The sequence below is a fragment of the Haemaphysalis longicornis genome, unplaced genomic scaffold (assembly GCF_048455015.1).
Source record: "Haemaphysalis longicornis isolate Haplotype H1 unplaced genomic scaffold, Haemaphysalis longicornis Haplotype H1 scaffold_2, whole genome shotgun sequence".
NCBI classification, from domain to species: domain Eukaryota; kingdom Metazoa; phylum Arthropoda; class Arachnida; order Ixodida; family Ixodidae; genus Haemaphysalis; species Haemaphysalis longicornis.
The window spans coordinates 104,627,728-104,650,188 of NW_027526295.1; the positions used below are offsets into that span (position 1 = coordinate 104,627,728).

The window sequence follows — 22,461 nt, forward strand, 5'->3', positions numbered from 1 at the left end:
GCCGACAGAAAACCTAATAAGTCTGTTAACTGAAGTGACCTAGCGTTGCTTGTGCACCAAGTCGTTAGATCACAGCTGTGTACCACTAAACTCTTAGCCATCTTTTGAAAGCTAGTAGGGCGAAACTCCTCACGACATATAAACTCAAGGAGTTCTATGACACTTGAGCTTCCACTGGCGCTGCCCTTTTAGAATGTCTTGCATTCAAACACAACTAAAAATAAATTATATATTCGCGCAGATGCTCCTGTCCATTTCTGCTGATGGTATTTTTAGAGTTATTCCCTAGGAAGCTCTTCCCACTGTGAAGGAGCTATGTTGATAGCGCCGTATCACCCAAATTTGCTGCTAAGCGTTCTTAACTATGTGTCGTTGATCATTTTCTTTGTGGAGACGCCGACTATCAAGCATTACGAAAAACCAGAAGAAAAGACCGTGTATGATTACATCATAGGTAAGCGCACGGACATTTTTATGATAAGAGATTATGTACTCGAATTGTAACACGTCGAATGCATGGAACGTTCAATCACCGTCTTCTGAATCAACAAGACAAAAAAGACCCCTTTACGTTTCTAGCAATTCGCGAACCGATCACTCATTGTACAAAGGAGTATATTCGAAAATTAACGCGCAACTGAATTCTAATGGCACAGTCACGTCTACTAAACGAAGATAATGTCACAAAAACTTGTTTATGGCTAATGGGAAAACTGGCTAAAATTCTGTATATTCTGGCGGTGAAGAGTTATTTATTTATTTCTTGATCTATAGCCAGCAGGCTGTAATCATTTCAATGCTAAAATTTGTTGTGCGGACTATTTGTGGGCGCGTAGTGCAGACAAAAAAATTGTTATTGGCAAAAGTTTCGTAGCATTGACCCAAATGAGGATAAACCGAAGGCACACAGACAGATCGTTTACAGTAATTTGTTTATACCGATTATATTTTTATGTTAAATATAATGTTATCGTGTGAAATGAACAATCGCATCTTCAGAAGCCGCATTCGCATAGGGTCTTGTATCGCCGCTATTCTCAGTTATTTATTAGTTTCAAAGCTTGAAACACTATTTTTCGACTCTTGAAGGGGCAGATGTTCTTAAGATATTCAGATTCGTCGATACGTTTTTATTAGTTTTTTTGCGGGTCTGAGATGCTTGAGACAAAGGCCTTTAATGTACCAACAACAATTAAGCAGTTGCTTGCAACACTGGAATGAACGCGCGAACTTCATGCCAATAGGTTAATCCGATTTGTACATATCACTTTTGCGTTGAAAGAAACGTCTATTGGTTATCCCGCAGTGTGGGTCCACTCGCTTCGGCCTTGTCTGTGTCACAGAGGTGAGCGCGACGTCTCACTTGAGTGAGCGGCATGGAACGGCCCTGATTAGTGAAATAAACTGCTTCATTTTAACGGGTCAGTGGTTTATTGAGATCTGTCACCTGCGTTATGCATAGCGTAGTTGATTATACTATATATATATATATATATATATATATATATATATATATATATATATATATATATATATATATATATATATATATATATATATATATATATATATATATATATATATAGCAGAACAGAAAGATACGGGACGAGGGACTCTGTGAAAACATATATCAAGGTTGCAGTCGTCATTGCCAGTGCTATTCGGCTGTTTCCGAAATATTTAATAGTGCCGAATAACGTGTGTTTGTCATGTTTCTTTGATACAGTAATAAATAGCGAAAATATAAGTCGAGAAAAAATCCGCCGTTTTTCCGGGAGTGGGAGTCGAACCCACATCTCCGCATAACGCGTGCGGCGCGTTAAGTTTTTTCGGGAGCGGGAGTCGAACCCACATCTCCGCATAACGCGTGCGGTGCGAACGGCGGATTTTTTCTCGACTTATATTTTCGCCTATTTATTACTGTATCAAAGAAACATGACAAACACAAGTTATTCGGCACTGTTAAATATTTCGGAAACAGCCGAATAGCACTGGCAATGACGACTGCAACCTTGATATATGTCCTTACAGAGTCCCTCGGCCCGTATCTTTCTGTTCTGCTACATGCATTACGAGGGCTCTGGCTCCAGCAGTTCGGATATGCCAATTGCTAACCCCGACCTCCGACCACGTCTTACGTGGCGGCCGCTGGAAAAAAGACGTTCTACGTCTCCCGCGGTGGTCGAGGGGCGGCGCTAGTTGGCCGGCCTCAGAGCACTTGTAAATATAAACCCCCCCTGTAAAGTCGAGAGAGGAGCCGCTGCGGGGTAGCGTAATTGGTTAACGCACCGCACGCGTTATGCGGAGATGTGGGTTCGACTCCCGCTCCCGGAAAACGGCGGATTTTTTCTCGACTTAAATTTTCGCCTATTTATTACTGTATCAAAGAAACATGACAAACACACGTTATTCGGCCCTATTAAATATTTCTAAAACAGCCGAATAGCACTGGCAATGACGACTGCAACCTTGATATATATATATATATATATATATATATATATATATATATATAAGAGAAGAAAAACTTCGAACAAGGTAAAAGCACGATTGTGGCCTACGTTTCAGCAAAGAGAACTTGCTTTGTATATATATATATTGTAACGAGGAAGACTTGCCACCATCGACGTAACGCTATCAGCGCAGCTACACAGCCGTGAAGTTGGAAGAACAACCAGCGGAGCGTATTACCTCATGCTACCTGCATCATCATCATGGCACGACTCAAGATCATCATCACCAGTCTGTTGTCTCGAGAGCTGAGCGCGCACGGCAGAACCCCTTCGGACTCAGCTGAGCCTCTCTGCGTTTCAACGCCTTGCGGTCGTCCTGCCAATAAACCTCCCCATAATTTTGGTGGAGTGTGCGGATTCCATCCTCGTCCCGCTCCTTAGCTGCACCCCGTGTACCCGCAAGCCTGGAACTCCGGAGTCGCACCTTGCCTTCTACCGCTGAGTCAGCCATGCCTAGCGACGCCCGAAACACGACATCGCCTTCACCATCGGCTGTCATCTGCTCCGGGGTGATCCGCGAGCGTGACCCGGCGATGTTCACTGGCGCAGACGACCAGGACGTTGAAGATTGGCTTTCGGCTTACGAGAGGGTAAGCGCGCACAATAAGTGGGACGATGCTATGAAGCTAAATAACGTGAGTTTTTCTTTGAGGGGACTTGCCGAAAAATGGTATCACAACCACCCTGAGGATCGCGAAACCTGGACCGAATTCAAAACGAACTTTTCGGCGGTATTTGACCGGCCAGCGGTTCGCAAGCTTCGCGCGGAGCAGTGTTTGAGAGAGCGAGCTCAAAAGGCCGGAGAGAACTTTACCAGCTACGTCGAGGATGTGGTCGACCTTTGCAGGCGCGTGGATCCCTCCATGCCTGAGCAAGACACCATCAAACATATACTGAAGGGAATAGATGAGGATGCGTTCCAGATGCTGCTGGCAAAAAACCCTCAAAGCGTCAGAGACGTTATCAGCTTGCTACAAAGCTACGACGAGCTGCGGAGGCAACGTCGCCTCACTCGTCGCCGCCCTGTGGAGCCTGAGGAGCCGCTCTGCGGCCTGGCAGTCGACGACAACTTCTTGCTACTGAACCGCATCAAGGAGCTTGTTCGGGAAGAGGTGGCGCGGCAGATCTCTCTCCTGCCTTGTACATCCCTGCCATCGTCATCGGTACCAGATCCTTGCTTGTCGTCGCCGTTACGTCGAATAATTAGGGAAGAAGTCGCCGAAGTCTTGCCGACCACGCCGGCTGCTCCCCAGCCGTTGCCTGTAGCGGCGCCACTATACGCTGAAGTTGCGACACGGCAGGCTCCTCCTACCGCTTACGTGCCTTTACGCCGCCCGCAGCCGCCGACCTATCTTCCTCCGGCTTCCTTGGCACCGCTCCACAGCAACCCATGGCGCACGCCCGACAACCGGCCCATCTGCTTCGTCTGTCGTATTCCCGGTCACGTTGCGCGTTTCTGCCGCCGCCGAGTTTCCCCCTTCACTGACGCCTACCGAGCTCCTGCGCACCCTGTCTACACGCCGAATCTGTCGAACGACCACGTACCAATGGAGCCGTCGCGTTACTCTCTTCCATCGGAGGCACCGACAGTTAAGAACCGCCGTTCACCGTCCCCGCGTCGTCGTTCACTGTCCCCCATGCGACGTCGCCCCGCCACTCCCCAGGAAAACTAGTCGCCGCAGTTCCCGAGGCAAGAACTGCGACGACCACGACACACGCAAGCCCTCATGTTTATCCTACGAATGTGATTGACGTTTTTGTTGAAGGAGTCGCCACCCTTGCGCTTGTTGACACTGGTGCCGCAGTTTCAGTCATGGACGCAAAACTATGCCGGAAGATTCGAAAAGTGACGACCCCTGTTTCCGGTTTTCGCCTTCGCACAGCTAACGCCGAACAAGTTGAACCTCTCGCAGCATGCACAGCCCGGGTTGTTGTACAGGACGCCCTTTACATCATTGAATTCCTGGTGCTTACTTCATGCTCTCATGATATCATTTTAGGATGGGACTTTCTGTCACGCCATCAAGCCATTATAGATTGCGCCCGCGCTGAGGTTGCGTTGCTGCCCGTGTGTGATGCCCAGTTCAACGATTTGCCTTTACCCTCGCACAAGCTCGCTGTTAAGGAAGATACCGAGATTCCTCCAAACTCCGCAGTTTTAGTACCAGTGTCCTGTGCTTCCCTCATCAATTCGACCGTAATCTTCAACCCATCACAACTGTTTTCCCGACGCAAGAACATACTACTGCCGGCCTATCCAGCAAGCTTCTTTCGAAGTACCACGGCCCATACCGTGTAGTCGAGCGTACCTCTCCCGTCAACTATGTCGTGGAGCCACTGACGCCTTCAACGGATCTTCGCCGCCGTGGACGCGAAATTGTCCACGTTCAGCGCCTCAAGCCATACTACGATCCTCTTATTTTGTCGTGTCCCTAAGTCGCCAGGTTGGCTCTTTTCGCGACGGGGGGTGATTGTAACGAGGAAGACTTGCCACCATCGACGTAACGCTATCAGCGCAGCTACACAGCCGTGAAGTTGGAAGAACAACCAGCGGAGCGTATTACCTCATGCTACCTGCATCATCATCATGGCACGACTCAAGATCATCATCACCAGTCTGTTGTCTCGAGAGCTGAGCGCGCACGGCAGAACCCCTTCGGACTCAGCTGAGCCTCTCTGCGTTTCAACGCCTTGCGGTCGTCCTGCCAATAAACCTCCCCATAATATATATATATATATATATATATATATATATATATATATATATATATATATATATATATTGTTACGTGGCGGTAGGACGGATGACATGAACCATGGTCGATGCTGAAGCGATCTATTTACAGAAAGAGATGCAAGCTATTTACAATTCGGCCATCACAGCACGAGCGATAGCCCCACGCCAACCGTCTTCGTCTTCGTCGGTGTAAGATGCCCATCGCACTAGGCTGCGCAGGCCACTTCCTCGTCTTCTCGTTACAATATATATATATATATATATATATATATATATATATATATATATATATATATATATATATATATATATACATATATATATATATACATGTATATATATATATATATATATATATATATATATATATATATATATATATATATATATATATATATATATATATATATATATATTCAATTGCGCTACAAGTGCGAAGAATAAAAACCCAATGCATTCAGTAAAGCAAAACTTTACTCACGTGCAAAAAAGGCAACGAGCTTTGGCTGCTTCATGTTTTTGCCAGGCTCAAGCAACCCCTGCTCCAATTAGACCAGCATGACTGGCATCCGAAAGCCTCAGAGACTGCTAAGCGAATGAGCAGAGGAAGGCAGTGGCCACGTTTATAGGGGGGCGGTAGAGGTGTCACGGAACGCTATGAGTTTCGCGCTGTAAAGCGCCGCAAATGCCGTTGTTGGAGTCTGAGGTTGTGTTTGTTGAGCTCAAAAAGCACTTCACCGCTCATTGTGGGTACACTACGCCATCATGAAAACTGACCGGTTTTGCACTAGGGGCCTTGCAGGATCACTGGGAAACTTTTTCCCGAGGTGTACAGCTGTGAACTTTGCAAAACAAGTGTTTCCCGGCGCCCCCTTGTTGACGGCACTGCTGATTCCGCGCTTCGAGTGTCAGTGATCCCCACCGTTGCATCCACGCTATTGACCAATGTCTAGGGATAAAATTCCATCCCCCCTACCACGCTTTTGGACCGTTTGTCTGAAGTCGGATGGCGCGAATCGAGCATGACCGGCTCGAGAAAATCTCCCGGGAAACACCAGCTTATTAACCCACCACGTTGACCACCTGACTCGCCGCCTTCGCTCGCCCCTTTGCTCCAAGCGGATCTAGCTTTTTGTGCGCTTCGAGTAATGCGGTTTAAATTAAAGTGGTATAATAGTGGTATTTCGAGTAGAGCGAGTTCGTGATAACGAGGGATTATAGTATATATATATATATATATATATATATATATATATATATATATATATATATATATATATATATATATATATATATATATAGATATATATATATATATATATATATATATATATATATATATATATATATATATATATATATACTATAATCCCTCGTTATCACGAACTGGTAATGACGACTGGCAATGACGACTGCAACCTTGATATGTATCTTTACCGAGTCCCTCGTCCCGTATCTCTCTGTTCTGCTACATGCATTACGAGGCACTGGCTCCAGCAGTTCGGATATGCCAATCGCTAACCCCGACCTCCGACCACGTTCTACGTGGCGGCCGCTGGGAAAAGAAGACGTTCTACGTCTCCCGCGGTAGTCGAGGGGCGGCGCTAGTTGACCGGCCTCAGAGCTCTTGTAAATATAAACCCCCGCTTTAAAGTCGAGAGGGAAGCAGCTGTGGGGATAGCGTAATTGGTTAACGCACCGCACCGGTTATGCGGAGATGTGGGTTCGAGTCCCGCTCCCGGAAAACGGCGGATTTTTTCTCGACTTATATTTTCGCTTATTTATCAATGAATCAAAGAAACGTGACAAGCACACGTCATTCGGCCCTATTATATATTTCGAAAAAAGCCGAATAGCACTGGCAATGACGACTGCAACCTTGATATGTATCTTTACCGAGTCCCTCGTCCCGTATCTCTCTGTTCTGCTACATGCATTACGAGGCACTGGCTCCAGCAGTTCGGATATGCCAATCGCTAACCCCGACCTCCGACCACGTTCTACGTGGCGGCCGCTGGGAAAAGAAGACGTTCTACGTCTCCCGCGGTAGTCGAGGGGCGGCGCTAGTTGACCGGCCTCAGAGCTCTTGTAAATATAAACCCCCGCTTTAAAGTCGAGAGGGAAGCCGCTGTGGGGATAGCGTAATTGGTTAACGCACCGCACCGGTTATGCGGAGATGTGGGTTCGAGTCCCGCTCCCGGAAAACGGCGGATTTTTTCTCGACTTATATTTTCGCTTATTTATCAATGAATCAAAGAAACGTGACAAGCACACGTCATTCGGCCCTATTATATATTTCGAAAAAAGCCGAATAGCACTGGCAATGACGACTGCAACCTTGATATGTATCTTTACCGAGTCCCTCGTCCCGTATCTCTCTGTTCTGCTACATGCATTACGAGGCACTGGCTCCAGCAGTTCGGATATGCCAATCGCTAACCCCGACCTCCGACCACGTTCTACGTGGCGGCCGCTGGGAAAAGAAGACGTTCTACGTCTCCCGCGGTAGTCGAGGGGCGGCGCTAGTTGACCGGCCTCAGAGCTCTTGTAAATATAAACCCCCGCTTTAAAGTCGAGAGGGAAGCCGCTGTGGGGATAGCGTAATTGGTTAACGCACCGCACCGGTTATGCGGAGATGTGGGTTCGAGTCCCGCTCCCGGAAAACGGCGGATTTTTTCTCGACTTATAGTTTCGCTTATTTATCAATGAATCAAAGAAACGTGACAAGCACACGTCATTCGGCCCTATTATATATTTCGAAAAAAGCCGAATAGCACTGGCAATGACGACTGCAACCTTGATATATATATATATATATATATATATATATATATATATATATATATATATATATATATATATATATATATATATTTATATATATATATATATACAGGAATAAGGATTGGCAGTCGAGAATGCCAAGGAAAGCAAACGGGAGTATGCGGTAGGTCATTAAAACAGATAAAGAATTTTTGGAAGAAAGTGGAGAAAAAATGCCCGCCGGGTGGGATCCGAACCCAAGACCTCCAGAATACGCGTCTGGTGCAATGACCACTACGCTACCGGCGGGGCTCTTTTTCCCCTTCACTTTCTGGGGTATTTATGTTAAGTCATTTTTGTTTCTGCACTTGCGGGTGGTAGCCAACGCCACTCGGACTGCGCGGGGTGAAGGGGACCTTCTTTTTAACCCCCGGGTCGTGACTCGAGCGTCTACGACATGTCGAGAGGGGTCGACCAGCGTTGAACCCTCTTAAGCTACGTAGGGCACCAAGACTGCCAGAACAAAGACCCTCGCTATGCATGTAGCGGATCAGAATGTGAAATGAAGGGCTGGTAGAAATAATACAGAAAGAAGGATTGGCAGTCGAGAATGCCAAGGAAAGCAAAGGGGATGATGCGGTAGGTCATTGAAACAGATAAATAGTTTTTGGAGGAAAGAAAGAAAGGGGAGAAGAAATGCCCGCCGGGAGGGATTCGAACTCACGACCTCCAGAATACGCGTCTGTTGCAATGACCACTACGCTACTGGCGGTGCTCTTTTTCCCTTCCACTTTCACGGGTATTTATGTTAAGGGATTTGTTGTTTGCGCTTAAGGGTGGTAGCCAGCACCACTCGGACTACTCGGGGTGAAGGGGGACTTCTTTACCCCCGGGCCGTGACACGAGCGTCTACGACATGTCGATAGGGGTCGACCAGAGTTGAACCCTCCTAAGCTACCTAGGGCACCAAGGCTCCCAGAACCGAGACCCTCGCTATGCATGTAGCGAATCAGAATGTGAAATGAGGGCTGTTGCAACTTCGTCATCCCACCGCTGACAACCCGTTGCTGCGTACGGGAAGGCCGACCCGAGCTGAGCTCCGTCGGCTCCGACATACGTGTGGTAGCTTGGTTTGAAGCGAGCGGCCAGCCAGTGTTGCTGCCGTGAACAAGTCTGGAAGCCGTAGGCAAAACGTAACTCGTTTACTTCATAGCGAGAGATGAGCCGAAGCCAAAGAACAATGCCCCGACGGGGGCGAACTTACAGTACAGGACTCGAGCAGAGTCACAGCATTGATACCCTGCTCAAACAGGAATGAATTACAGCGCTTGGGGTGGGGGGGGGTCTATTTATACTCAAAGCTCCAACGGTCAAACCAAGCGTTCCCTCTAGATTCTGCACACGTTACGAACGGCACAGACACACGCACCACACTCTTTCCAGAGTTCATGAGCGGCCGGTAGTAGCGGCGCACGCTGAGTCCGAGAAAGGGGAGAGAGGAGGTCTCCGCTGCGGATGCGGGGCTTCTGTGTCCTTGGGCAGTCTCGGCGTGTTGCGTCAGCACACTACCGAAGTTTCATCACGCCGATAACGGGGCGCAACAGATCCAGACAAGTCGAGGCGTGCACGCGTGAGTAACGGACAGGGAGGCCTGCTTGAAAGACGCACGCACTGGAGGCTTCGCCGCACAGCCGAGGAGTGTTGCGGGAAAGCACGCCGGCGGGCTGTTTCGCAACAGGTTCTCCGCCTGGGGTCCGAGACCCCGATGGATAAGGGTATTCAGCCGTTGTCCGGAGGGATGCTTTCGAAGTGAAGTGCTAGGCAGAAGCTCGACTCAGGACTGGGCTGAACAACACCGTGCTGGAGCTTCTCCGGGCCGGTCACTGGACGAATAGTGGCTCCCCAAGAACGTATCTGGCTTGGTCAGGCAAGAAGCAGAACACAGGAAGACATAACACAGAACACAGAAACAGAACACAGGACTTTCTGGCGAAACGCTTCTGCCGACAGCCTGTACTTACGCAGGAGGCTGGACTTGAATTTCTCGTAGTCCTCCGCCTCCTCCTTTGGCAAGCGGGCCATCACGTCGGATGCCTCACCTGGAAAAAGCGTAAGCAGCTTTTGCGGCCATGAGTCTCGGCTAAACTTGGCCCTCCCACACGAACGCTCGAAGTTCACCAAAAAAAGACCGATGTCTTCTCCTACTTTGTAGGGTCGCATTAGGTCACTCACTCGTAACGTAGTTCGCTCAGTCGCCGCTGACTGCACGCTTGGCGCGCTGCTATCCCTCTCACGCCTAGATCGAGATGCCTCGATATCGAGACGCGTCATTTCCAGCTCGTGCTGTCGCTTTCTTTCGTCGTGCTCGAGTAGGAGTTTCTCATGCTTTCGTCTCTTTTCCTCCTGTTGTTCCTGTTTCTGCCTCTCGACATAGCTTGCACTGACGTCACTGTAGCGGCCATCTTGGAGCACCGCTTGCATGGTGGAAGGCCATGAACTTATATCCCCCTCCGATCTCTAGTAGCACTGGGAAAGCGGAGAGCAGTACTCCAGAGAGGGCTGTGGAGACGTCACATGCAAGCTATGTATTCTCGCTTTTTCTCCTCGCGTTCCTGTCTCTGCCTCTCGAGCTCCTGTTCGCGTTTTTTGTCCTAGCGTTCTGCCTCTGCAGCGTGACGTTTAGTGGTCTCCCTGCCATTGATCAGCTCAATGCACTCAGACAGCTCGTCATCGTCAGCCCCGACAACGAGTATAGCCTGTATCAGCTCTGGCTTTCTCAGCGCGTCCGTAACATCCAAGCGCAACTATTTTGCAAGCTCCGACAACTGCGGTTTTTTCAACGCCTTCAAATTCATGGCTGGTATAGAGTACTGCTTCCCCATTGCTCCAAAAATGTTTTGCGCGAATAACCCACGCGACAAAAACACACGCCCTACCAGCTATCCTCAGAAGCCTGGTAAAACTCAGTGAAGAGAAGTCCCGCACTCACCATTGACCGCCTTGAATTCTGCAAGTTCGAAGCCGCCTTGACGTCCGTGGTGTTGGAACTCGCACCGCTGGCTCCAGGTGTTACGAAGTTGCCATCCGACCGCTGCCAACCAGTTGTTGCGACGTTGTCGACCTACCGCTGACAACCCGTTGCTGCGTACGGGAAGGCCGACCCGAGCCAAGCTCCGTTGCCTCCGACATACGTGTGGTAGCGTGGTTTGAAGCATGCGGCCAGCCAGTGTTGCTGCAGTGAAGAAGCCCAGAAGCCGTAGGCTAAACGTAACTCGTTTACTTCATAGCGAGAGATGAGCCGAAGCCAAAGAACAATGCCCCGACGGGGGCGAAGTTATAGTACAGGACTCGAGCAGAGTCACAGCGCTAATTCCCTGCTCAAACAGGAATGAATTACACAGCTTGGGGCGGGGGGTTCTATTTATGCCCAAAGTTCCAACGGTCAAACCAAGCATTCCCTCTAGATTCTGCACACGTTACGAACGTCCGTGACACACACACAAAACTCTTTCCAGAGTTCGTGAGCGGCTGGTAGTAGCGGCGCACGCCAAGTCCGACAGAGGGGAGAGAGGAGGTCTCCGCTGCGAATGCAGGGCTTCCGTGTCCTAGGACAAGTCTCGGCGGGTTGCGTCGGCACGCTACCGAAGTTTGATCACGCCGATAACCAGGCGCCATCGATCCAGGCAAGTCGAGACGTGCAAGCGTGAGTCACCGAAAGGGGGGGGGGGGCTGCGTGAAAGGCGCACGCACTGGAGGGCACATGGAAATAATAACATGGACACGTGGAAATAATACAGAAATCAGGATTGGCAGTCGATAATGCCAAGGAAAGCAAAGGGGAGGATGCGGTAGGTCATTGAAACAGATAAACAATTTTTGGAAAAAAGAAAGTTGAGAAGAAATGCCCGCCGGGTGGGATCCCACCCGTCGGGAATTTTTTCTGGAGTCGCTTGGGCACGAGTTGCATACTATCACTGCGTTTACGTGACTTTATTCAGTAGAGAAATCAATCAAAAATGATGTGCTCCTCTCTGTGTCCTCCTTGCCGAATTTCCTTGATTTCTTATGACGTTGAATATGACGTAAAAACAAGGTGGCTTGGCGTGACGGCGCTACTTCACGACTCGCCGACCCTCCGAGAGAATCAGTCGGCCCAAAGTTTAGTAGGCCGGCCGCCTGGCGTTCAGTGCAAGTCGTTAGCTCAGCTGAAACTGAGCAACTACATGTGTGTGCCTGAAATAATGTGCCTTTAGTTTGTTAGTTTGCAGCCTGTATCAAGCTTGAAGTCCAAGTCGCTTCACACAAGCGCTCATTCAATGCTTCGCTGACTGGTGTGCCAGTAGAAAAATCTAAGGCCACCTGAAGGCGGGACAAGAGCAAGCGAGTGTAAAGTGGGTACTAAGGAAATAATATCAACCGAAACATTTATCCCGCAGCATAAAACCAGGATGCGAGGAGCACTTTTTGCGCTGGGTGAACACGCATAGCGGTCAGCACGACTACACATCTGCGAACCCTTTTCCGACTGCGGAATGCAGTATCTAGGTAAGATGTTTGTGGAAATTTGATGTAGGCTTACCGCAAGCGCTATTCGAGAATTAGTAATCGAAGCTGCTTAAAATTCTAAAACTCAATAATAATGTAAACTGGATGTGCATTACGTACTTTGTATATCCGGCGTTGGCAGCGCTGGCTTATAGCCGAGTGATCAGGAGTACTCGGCGTTTTGCGATTCGCCAGTTCGAAACCCATATAGCGCATTTTTCAAAAGTTGGTCTTCTAGTTTTTTTTTTATGTTTTCTATACTGAATTCACAGTTCTTGCGCGGGAAAATAATTGCTCCACGAGTGAGTTTGCATTACGCGCGCTGACACACTGATGCGCTAGCGAGTTCTCGTTGCCCTGGTGTTTCGATAAGCGCCGACGGCTAAGGGCACAGTCCCAATTTCCAAATCAGCCGACACATTGCCTGGTGCGAATACGCCTCCTACAACACAGGCACGAACCACGCAAGCTTCAAAGGTGGGGGAAAAGCGCATCGCATTTGAGCGTTTCCGGTGACGCAGAAACGCCTCTCCTCCCCCCCCCCCCTTTTCCAGCCGCGTTGGGAGTTCCTTTTCCCGCTCGCCACGAATGAACCGTTGGCTGGTACAGGTAGAAAGCTTCGGCCGCCTGGACCATCCTGGCGGCTTTCCCGCAGTGCTGGGCTTGCCGGAGTCGCTTGGCAAAGCGGCTGTCTTTAGCCAATGTCTCCTGTATAACGACGTCCCAACGTGCGAAACGCTAACCTTGGAAGAAATCGTGGCGGAATCACGCCATCAAACCGCGCCGGCTCTAGACGAAGCCTTCGAGAAAGATGGCGGCGACGAAAGGGAGAAGGAGGGGGCGTCTACGGGGGCTAGAGCAGCGGCGCGCGCTGTGTTGACCAACGCCCCCACGCCGCCGCTCTAGCCCGGCCGTGGCTCAGGCTTAGCCGGCTGGGAAGCGGTGAGGAGTTCTTTCCACGTGAAGGACAATCAATCCCAGCGGGGACAAATGTCAAATGTTTAGAACAGGAGCTCTTGCTCTCAAAGGGCCGCAGTATGCGCCAGCAGACGCTAACAGAAATGTACAAGTAAAAAAGGCCATTACATGCTCACGTCCTTCTCTCGGTTGCTTTTTTTTACTGCGACGGTTCATACGTTTTCCTGGATCTCACGTTTCCCCCTCGCGTTTTTTTTTAATTTTTTAAACGTATCAACGAGGTTTTACTGTACTTCTTGGGGACAAACTAAAAAGGAATGAGTACGAAAGCTACAAATCGCGCATCGACTGAGAAGCCAGTATCAGCATCGGCATCGGCGTTGACCGTAGAAACGGCCACCAAATGTCCATTGGCGGTGAACGCGGCTCCGCTTTGGCTCGATGTACCCATTTGCTCCGACCCGTGATTTGGTTGCGAAGCTGGATGCGCCAGTCTGACGTCCCAATTGGTTGTGACGGATAATGTGGCTCTTCACTGAAAAGTTTAGCGGGTGATTTCTGCGATTGGCAACACTGAAAACCGCCATGACCGTGCCCGCTGTGCCTGCTCATGCGCTTTGCGGCGACATCTCGCAGAAAAAAAACAAAACACCAGCGTCCATCGTCTGCCGCGTTTCAACCCGACTGTCGGCAGTGACTTCAAGAGATATATTATTAATCGCACTCACTTTATGTGGCGGCGCTCTAGTTGCCCACGAGCACTTCACATCTCCGGAGAATGAAACAGCGGCTGCGAACGAAAGCGACACGACGCGCAAGAGACCGACGCTGCAGTTGCCTGCGATCTCGACGTCGCCACAAGTGCCCTCTAATGCGTGGTGGAGTAGAAAAACCAGAGTGGCTTTGAAGAAACATTTCACGTGTGCGCCAATGCGACGCCATCTCCCGAGGCCGTCTCCCTAGCCGTGCCATGCTCGCCCTCCCCAGCCAGCCCAAGCGCTGGCAAATTGCAAGCGACCCTTGAACACATAATTTAAGTTTGGCTTCCGCGCGGCAAACGTTTAGGGGCGAAGCTTCTCTTGCTCGGGCCCTGTCCCGGCCGTACACGGCAGGAGGATTATGATTGTGGCAGGATCTCCCTAGATATTGGCCAAACAAAGATTGGCTGAAGAGGCCAAAACGTTCAACGCGTTCGTTGCTACCCAACAAGGAGAGGAAGATGAAGAGGTTGTCGTTCGTATCCTGCGAGCTCAAGACTCTTGCTCAGGCCCTGTCCCGTCCCTCGTTGCTGCCATACACGGCGGAATGATGATGATTGTGGCAGGATCCTCCTAGGGATAGGCACATTAAAGATTGGCTAAAGAGGTCAAAACGTTCAACGCGTTCGTTGCTGCCCAACAAGGCGGAGAGGAAGAAGAACAGGTTGTCGTTCTTCGCCTGCGAGCTCAAGACACGTACCGGGGGTACGCGACACAAGACGCTCTGCAGAAGGCGACGGCCAAGGTGGCTAAAATGTCAAGCAGAAAATTCGCCAACTTACCCATGGAGATTCTCATCGTCCCAAACAAGCCCTACATAATCACCACAAACATCGACGTCGTGAACGGGCTTGTCAACGGAGCGGTGGAAAGCTTGACGTGTCGAGTCTTCATATGATGTGTGGGCGCATGTTTCACAGTTTTAGCGATAGGCATTTTAGCTTCGCCCTCTAATCATCATTCACTTCGTGGAGATGGCGGGATTTTTTGGCAACGATATTTCGGATGTTGCCCTTCAGCAGGTGATAGACCATGAGGTGCAATTGGCTTTCACTTGCATACGCACGCGACACAGTCAACAACGACGCTGCCACGCAGTTGCGCGCTGTTTTGACGTTGCCATCTCCGTCGCCTGCGTTATGCGTGTGGCAGCGTGGTGGTGAGCTGGCAACAAAAATTACTGCCTTGCTGACGACGGCAAGACGATAGCAAACTGAACAGGTTCTTCTTCATGACGAGAGATGAGCCGACACAATACAAAAGCAATACCCCTCCGGGTAAGGTTACAGCCAGTCTTGGGCAGTAACTAGTTACTAGTAACGCGTTACCGGTAACTAGTTACTTTTTTCAGTAACTTGTAACTGTAACTAGTTACTTTTAGGTTAGAGGAACTTGTAACTGTAACACTGTTACTTTTTTGTGAAGTAACTGTAACGATAAATATCGTTACATTTACTTTATTTCTATAAAAAGTATCCAACAGCAACACTCATTAACGACCGATGTACAGTTTGCGCGTTTCACTTTTTTGGGCTTTCTTCCGCAGAACTACTTCATCTATGCCAGCTCACTCCCTTTGCATGGGTGAAAAAGATCTGGTCTAGAAATGTTTAGGCGTGCACGTGTGCGTGGTGTCCCACGCGGTCCACCAAGGGCTCGAAGTTTCTAAGTCTAAGCTGCAATATTTTACCCAGCAGCGCGACATCGCTCTCACGCATACGCTGCGACACGCGCCTAAGCGCACCTGGATGCATCTGGGGCGCAGTAAAAGTATTTCACACAAAGGCGAACAGGGAAACAAACACCCACAGACGCCGCACAACGAACTAAAACCTTTGTACTCTCGCGGAAGCCTGGAAAACTCCGGTCAGGGCGCCTCTTTCTCATTAGCGACGTGCAGCCCCGCTTGCAGGGTCATAAAACGCTGCGGGGAGTCTCTCGGCAGCCTCGCGCTCGTCCAGCCCTAAGCGCACTCTAGAGTGTTCGATTCACAAGTCGCAGTTGCTTGCGACCATTGTGCGAGACCGCTGGCCGTATTTCGGACCACGCGTTTGGGACCCCTGGTCTAGAGGCTTCATGGAGCTGTCAACAGTGCTCGACCGAGGTCGAGGAAGTCATAAATATCACGCCCCTCCACACACAGGACGACCCCAACAATGGTGGCCCCCGGCTGCCCTCACACCAGCCATCATCTTGGCCGGAAGACGTCTGACCACACTGCCACTGCACAAAGAAATGTTCTTGGAAAGCCTCGCGACTTCGTTTCGAAGGCTGTGGTCGAAACGAAAACAGTAGCTGTATCTGCTCCTGAATGTTGGGTGCAAGGAATACTTGGGCGAGCTTCGTTCGGCCTACGCCTCAAAGCAAACGAAGGGAGGGGTTCCTGGGATCGGCGACGTGATTGCTGTGGAAGGCTGGGATTGTGAGAGCAGTGTTTTCCCGTCGAGACGGCAAAATCTGCCTTTGTGAGGACAGGGGAAGGAGGAGGGGAAAACAGTAAAGCTTTCACTTCAGTTTCTATTCCCTTTGGAAATATCTTGTCTCGTTCCGGGGATGGGCGTGGCTGGGGGTTGGGGCGGGAGAACGACTCCGAGGTTCCACGGACAAACGCCGCTTCGTCAATGGCTCAAATTGGTCCCCGTCTCCGACCACAAGTACGAAACAAAAAGTTAACGAAGCGCTTTTTTGGGGGGTATCTTTCAAAAACCTCTCGACAGCCGATGTACTCCCACGTCCGTTTCTCGCCACCTCCGCCTCCTTTTCCCCATTCTCTCTCACTACGCGGGGCGGTCAAGCGACGCATTGTAGGCGAAAATAAATTAAGTTAACATTAAAAGATTGTTTCGGCTGTGTCGTCCTCCAGCTCTGTATGTAAGTTCGGCCTCTCTAGCTGATTCCAACTTTGAAAAACAACTAATTCTATGCTACAGTGATATTTGCAAATAAATTTCTCATAGCGAGAGTGCAGCAACAAAAAAATAAAGTTCCTCATGATGGATAGAAAACTCCCGTAATGAAAATAATGAGGCGTACACAACGATTGTTGGTTTGGGCATGAGAGTGCATCATTTTAGGTTCCCCTCGTGTAGGCTTTACTGCGTGTAATTTTTACTGTCTGCATGCCTTCGTACGTTTCTATTAAATAAGCCGAATTTTTTAGCTGTTACTTTGTTTTATACAGTAACGAAAAAGTAACGACGTTACTTTTTTCCAGTAACTGTAACTGTAACGAGTTACTTTTGGAAAATTCGTAACTGTAACTGTAACAGAGTTACTTTTTTGGGTTAGGTAACTGTAACTGTAACACTGTTACTTTTTTTCGGTAACGTGCCCATGACTGGTTACAGCATAGTGGAATAGAGCGACAGCATGAATGCGCTGCTCCAAAAGGCATAAATTTCGCGTTCGGAGGCACTCTGTATATATTGCCGATGCGGTAACGGTCAAACAGTTCTTTTAGTGCTTTCTGCACACGGCACGAACACAGTACAGACGCAAACTACACTCTTTCCGAGTTCGTAAGGTGCCGGCAGCAGCGGTGCTCGCTGAGCCTGAGAAGGGGAAGAGGGGAGATCACGTCAGTGAGGCGCCGACGTTTAAGGCGCAAGTAGTGGTAGGCTCTGCCGCAAAACACATGTCATCACCCCGCTACAAAAGGGAAACCAATATCAATCATCATCATGAACAACAGGAGCACTGTACGATGCTTCCTGCACGCACGAAAAGAATAGCGGCGCGCTGAAACGTAACAGCACGTACACATAGACTCCGATGTTTTTACCGTTTTACTTGTCGTGCGACGATTTGAACCGTATCTGGCGATACGTAGATGGTATGGTGCTGCACGTAACAGTATTTACTGTCGAGATATTCGCGTTAGGTGGGGCATAGTTTGGAACATCGAACTGCTCGCTGTAGTCATGTGCTGCGCTTTTTCGGGCGCTAGCACGTTCAAGTCCTGCCATCTCGTGGAGCCCGACGTAATCAGTGCGGCGTCGCCTTAGAAACACAGAAGCTTGGCGAAACGCATGGCGCCGCAAGCACATGATTGCCCGCATGCGGGCCTTGCGAATGAATACAACCTATTGATCCTGCATGGATAGAAAATATACTGGCATATATAAAACGTTACCCAGCATGTCTCTCATCAAATTCAACGCGCGCCCCACGGACAACACGACGTAGCATCCATATGTATGCTCAATATACAATAACCTTTCACCGTACAAATGGAAATGTTTAATTCGTGCAAAATCACACTGTTACGTTATTCATGTAGGAATGTTACTGCTACTTTCGGCATCGAATGGATTTCTATAAATTCTGAAAATGTGTACGTCGTGCGACCCGTCCAACTTACCAATCTTCAGGTACACTTGAAAGACGCTACGATGGCCCGAGGCTTTCTATTCCAATGTGAGAATGCGGGAGCATCCAGTTCTCACTGAGTTACATCGCCAACATATATAGCTGAGTTTCGAGCAGCTGAGTTTAGTGTTCCTGTGTCTATGACGTTAACAAAACACGCAAGAGAACAATTGTACTGTGTGCGTAGGCCTCACTGCCACTCCCGATAGGGGACAGCCAGGTTTACGGGGGCCAGTATTTAAAGGAGCCATGAAGACAAAACACAAGTTTGTGTCATTCGAAAGATTTCGTGTTTTATAGTGCCCCCAGCGCTTGTCCGAATGCCGACGATGCTTTATTCACTGAGAAGAAAATAATTTCAGTTAAAGTTTTCATTTTTCCCGCTAAATCGTGCGTTTCGTGATCTGCAATGACATCACAAGGCATTGTTAACCGTGGTTGAACCTAAATGGCGCCACCACACCGCGACAAGCCGTTTCCTGCCTTTGGATTGTCTGTGAACGTATTTGTACCTGGCTTGTTTTGTTCATGGAGAAAATCGTTTCATGAAACATCGTGCTCGCTCGACAAATACGGTTACGTAAGACATCGTCGCTTGCGTCAATCGGCCAGTGTCGTCTGAAACGACCCCAAAGCCCCGCAGTCCTGTGCGGCTAAATCACGCATAGTACGCGCAGTACAAACGGCAGTACGCATCGGTACTGCTGCGCATAGTTGGAGAAGCGATGTTTTATCTACCGGAAGACGCGTGCGGCATGTTTCCAACTGTGGAGAGGCGGGACGCCGAACGGACGTATTCCCGAAACCCGAGGGCTTTGCCTGCGATGACTGCGGACAACCAAACGTCATGGAAGACCATTCGTGCACTCTCACGTGCGCACTATGCAAGGGACCGCACAAGACATCCTCCAGTGAACGTAAGGAGAAATTCTTCAGGTCAGACAAATCAGGGAAAAACAAGAACGTAGTTTAAAATCCGGACCATGGTAGTGTCTGGCGCGGGGAAATAAGAATACGCCCTTGGCGACGGGAGCGAGTAGCACCTGCTGTGAAGATAGCAAAGGGACGGCGTCATGCGGCCGCACACACGAGTGGGCGACGGCGGTGACCGGAGCAAAAACCCGGGACAGGGCCTGGGCCAGCTCTCTGCCAGGCAACACTCAGCTGCACCAGCAGCACACGAGAAAGAAGCAGACGTCCTCAGGCAACCAGCAATCTCTTCAGGCCAAGGATCAAGCCAAAGCACAGAACAGTCAGGTGAGCAGGGACTGGCCTCCCGTACCCCCACTCTCTGTACACACAGAAATACAAACACTCCAGACCGAAAACCAATCGCAAAAGGCAGAAATCATAGCGCTGCGAGCAGAATTCTCAGCCTTAAAGGCTCAAATGGCTCTACTATCAAACTTCCAACCACTCCGCACGCAGTCACCACCTAGAGATGCCGTTGCCCCTGCGTCAACTCCTAGTCACCTCTCTAATACCTCACAATCCTGTCTTCTTGGAGACATGTACCAACTTGTCTTACAGGAGTTCAAGGCTTTCAAAGAGGAAGCCAAGCGACATCAAGAAGATCCGCAAACTCAACTCTGACAGATGAGCGAGCAAATTGGAGGTAACCGGCGCTACACTGAAACAGAAATAACGGCACTTCAACGTGAGATGCAGGAAAAATGCAGGAAGCGCATGGCAATGCGAGGACCGACAGAGGATCAGTGGTCAGATACGGACTCGACATGCCATTCAGCCGCGAACTGAGGATTTGGCAGTGGAACTGCCGGGGGCAGAATCGGAAGCAGTCGTCCCTCCAACTATATGTAGAAAAGGCTGTACATTCCCCGGCTGTCATGCTGATTCAAGAAGCCCACAAAATGCCCATCAAGATTATGGGATACAACACTTTTCAAACAAAGAGAAATACCGCCGTTCTCGTGCAAAAAGAACTAGCTGTGTGCCTACATGATGCATTTGACTCGGATACCCCTCACAAATATGTGGAGATACACTCAGCCAAACGGGGAGGGCGTAGTATACACATCCTGAACGTTTACAGCAGCCCTAGCAACCGCAACCCCAATTAGGACTATCTAATCAAATCCTTCCTTACTTCCTTACTTCGGCCGGCCTTGGTGCCCGTGTGATGCAGCCGGGGGACTTCAATGCTCACAATGTGGCGGGGGGTACAAGCGAACGGATGCAAAAGGCAGGGAGCTGGAAAAACTGGCAGCCCGGGAGCATCTCACGGTACTCACCGATCCACTGCAACCTACTAGGACAGGAAATAGCGTCAGCAAGGTCTTATGCTCGGACCTGACCTTCATACGAAATGTTAGGGAGGAGATTTCGGAAAACCTAAGGCAGAGTCTCGGAAGCGACCACTTTATTTTACAGACGAGTATGGACGACGCTTGTGGGAGATGGGAGAGAAAACGTCGAGCTTGCAAACTAAGAGACTGGCACAAGTGGAGAGAAGCCAGAGAAAGACGGCTTGGGAAACAGGGGGGACCAACATAGTGGACATCGAGCTGTAGACCCGAGAGCTGTTACTGGAGGAGACCACACGCGAAAAATCGAAGCTCCAGACGGCGTGCCAGCTGTCGACTCGCACCTTCTCCATCTCTGGGATGCCAGAGAATCGTTCACCAAGAAATGGCGGAGACAGCCCCTCAACCGCAAGCTACGACAGAGTGGCCCAGATTAGTAAGGAGGCAGAAGATTACGCCATAAAGCGTGGTAATCAAAACTGGCAAGTTTTGCGACAGCATATCGGGCCACTTATGCGTGGCGAAGACGTGGAAGGTTCTTAAGCAATGACTGAGCTGACTGCCACGAGGACTGAGCATGCCAATCGACTTGCTAAGCTAATGCACGAATACCCCTGGACGGACCAAGAACTTATTGACAACCTCAAGGCCAAGTATCTCCGAACAGACCGCCGGGGTGATTACCCAGATTACCAAGGAGACCCCAATGAAGTCTTGGACGAACCCGTCGCTATACACAAGATCAAAACTGAGCTCGCCAACATGAAGAAGACCACAGCTCCAGGACCAGACCAAATCACAGCTAGAACCCTCTACAACCTAGGTGAAGCAGACATTCAAGCTTTGCTCGACCATTTCAATCAGGAGTGCTGGATCCCTGGTTCGTTACCGCAACAGTGGAAAACAGCGGAAATTTGGTTTATACCGAAACCGGGAAAGGACTTGAAGGTAGAGAATCTTAGGCCCATCTCGCTAACACCCTCCCTGGGGAACCTTTTCGAGCGAGTAATCAACAATCGTTTGCAACGGTTTCTCGACGGCACAGACCAACTTCCGCACACACAGTTTGGCTTCAGACCACACCTAGGCACTGCCGATGTGCTTTTGCAGTTCTACAGGGACATATACCTTCACGCACACCGCATGCAACCGCGCGCAGTGCTGGCCCTTGATTTGAAAGGGGCTTTCGATAACGTCCTGCACTCAGCCATACTACGCACCTTAGCGAAGACTAATTTCGGCTCCAGAACATACAACTAGATCAAGGTGTTCTTACAAGATGGGAAGGCCAAGATCTCTATATGGGAACTCGAGTCAGATCTGGTTCAGCTGAAATCGCTGAGTACACCTCAGGCTGCAGTAATCTCCTTTGCTCTTCAACTTGGCGATGAAGGATCTGCCACCCAGCCTGAACCGGGTGCCAGGCATTTGTCACGCAGTGTACGCGGACGACGTCACCCTATGGTCAAATCAAGGAACTAGGGCCGACATAGAGGACAGCTTCCAACGAGCGATAGAAATCGTGCAGACCTTCGCCCTGTCCCGTGGCCTGGAGTGTGCACCGGATAAGTCGGAACTACTGGAGGTCCAGCCCA

At 49.6% G+C, this 22,461-nt stretch overlaps 1 protein-coding gene across 1 annotated transcript in view; it reads left to right on the forward strand.

Annotated features, from left to right (window-relative positions):
• The first annotated feature begins 275 nt into the window (after positions 1 to 275).
• Positions 276 to 22,461, forward strand: part of LOC144169090 (alcohol dehydrogenase [acceptor]-like) — a 265,828-nt gene continuing 243,642 nt past the window's right edge. Inside the window, exon 1 of the mRNA XM_077698098.1 lies at positions 276 to 454. Coding sequence (XP_077554224.1) covers positions 316 to 454 — 139 coding nt within the window. The 5' untranslated portion in view covers positions 276 to 315. The remainder of the gene's footprint in view (positions 455 to 22,461) is intronic.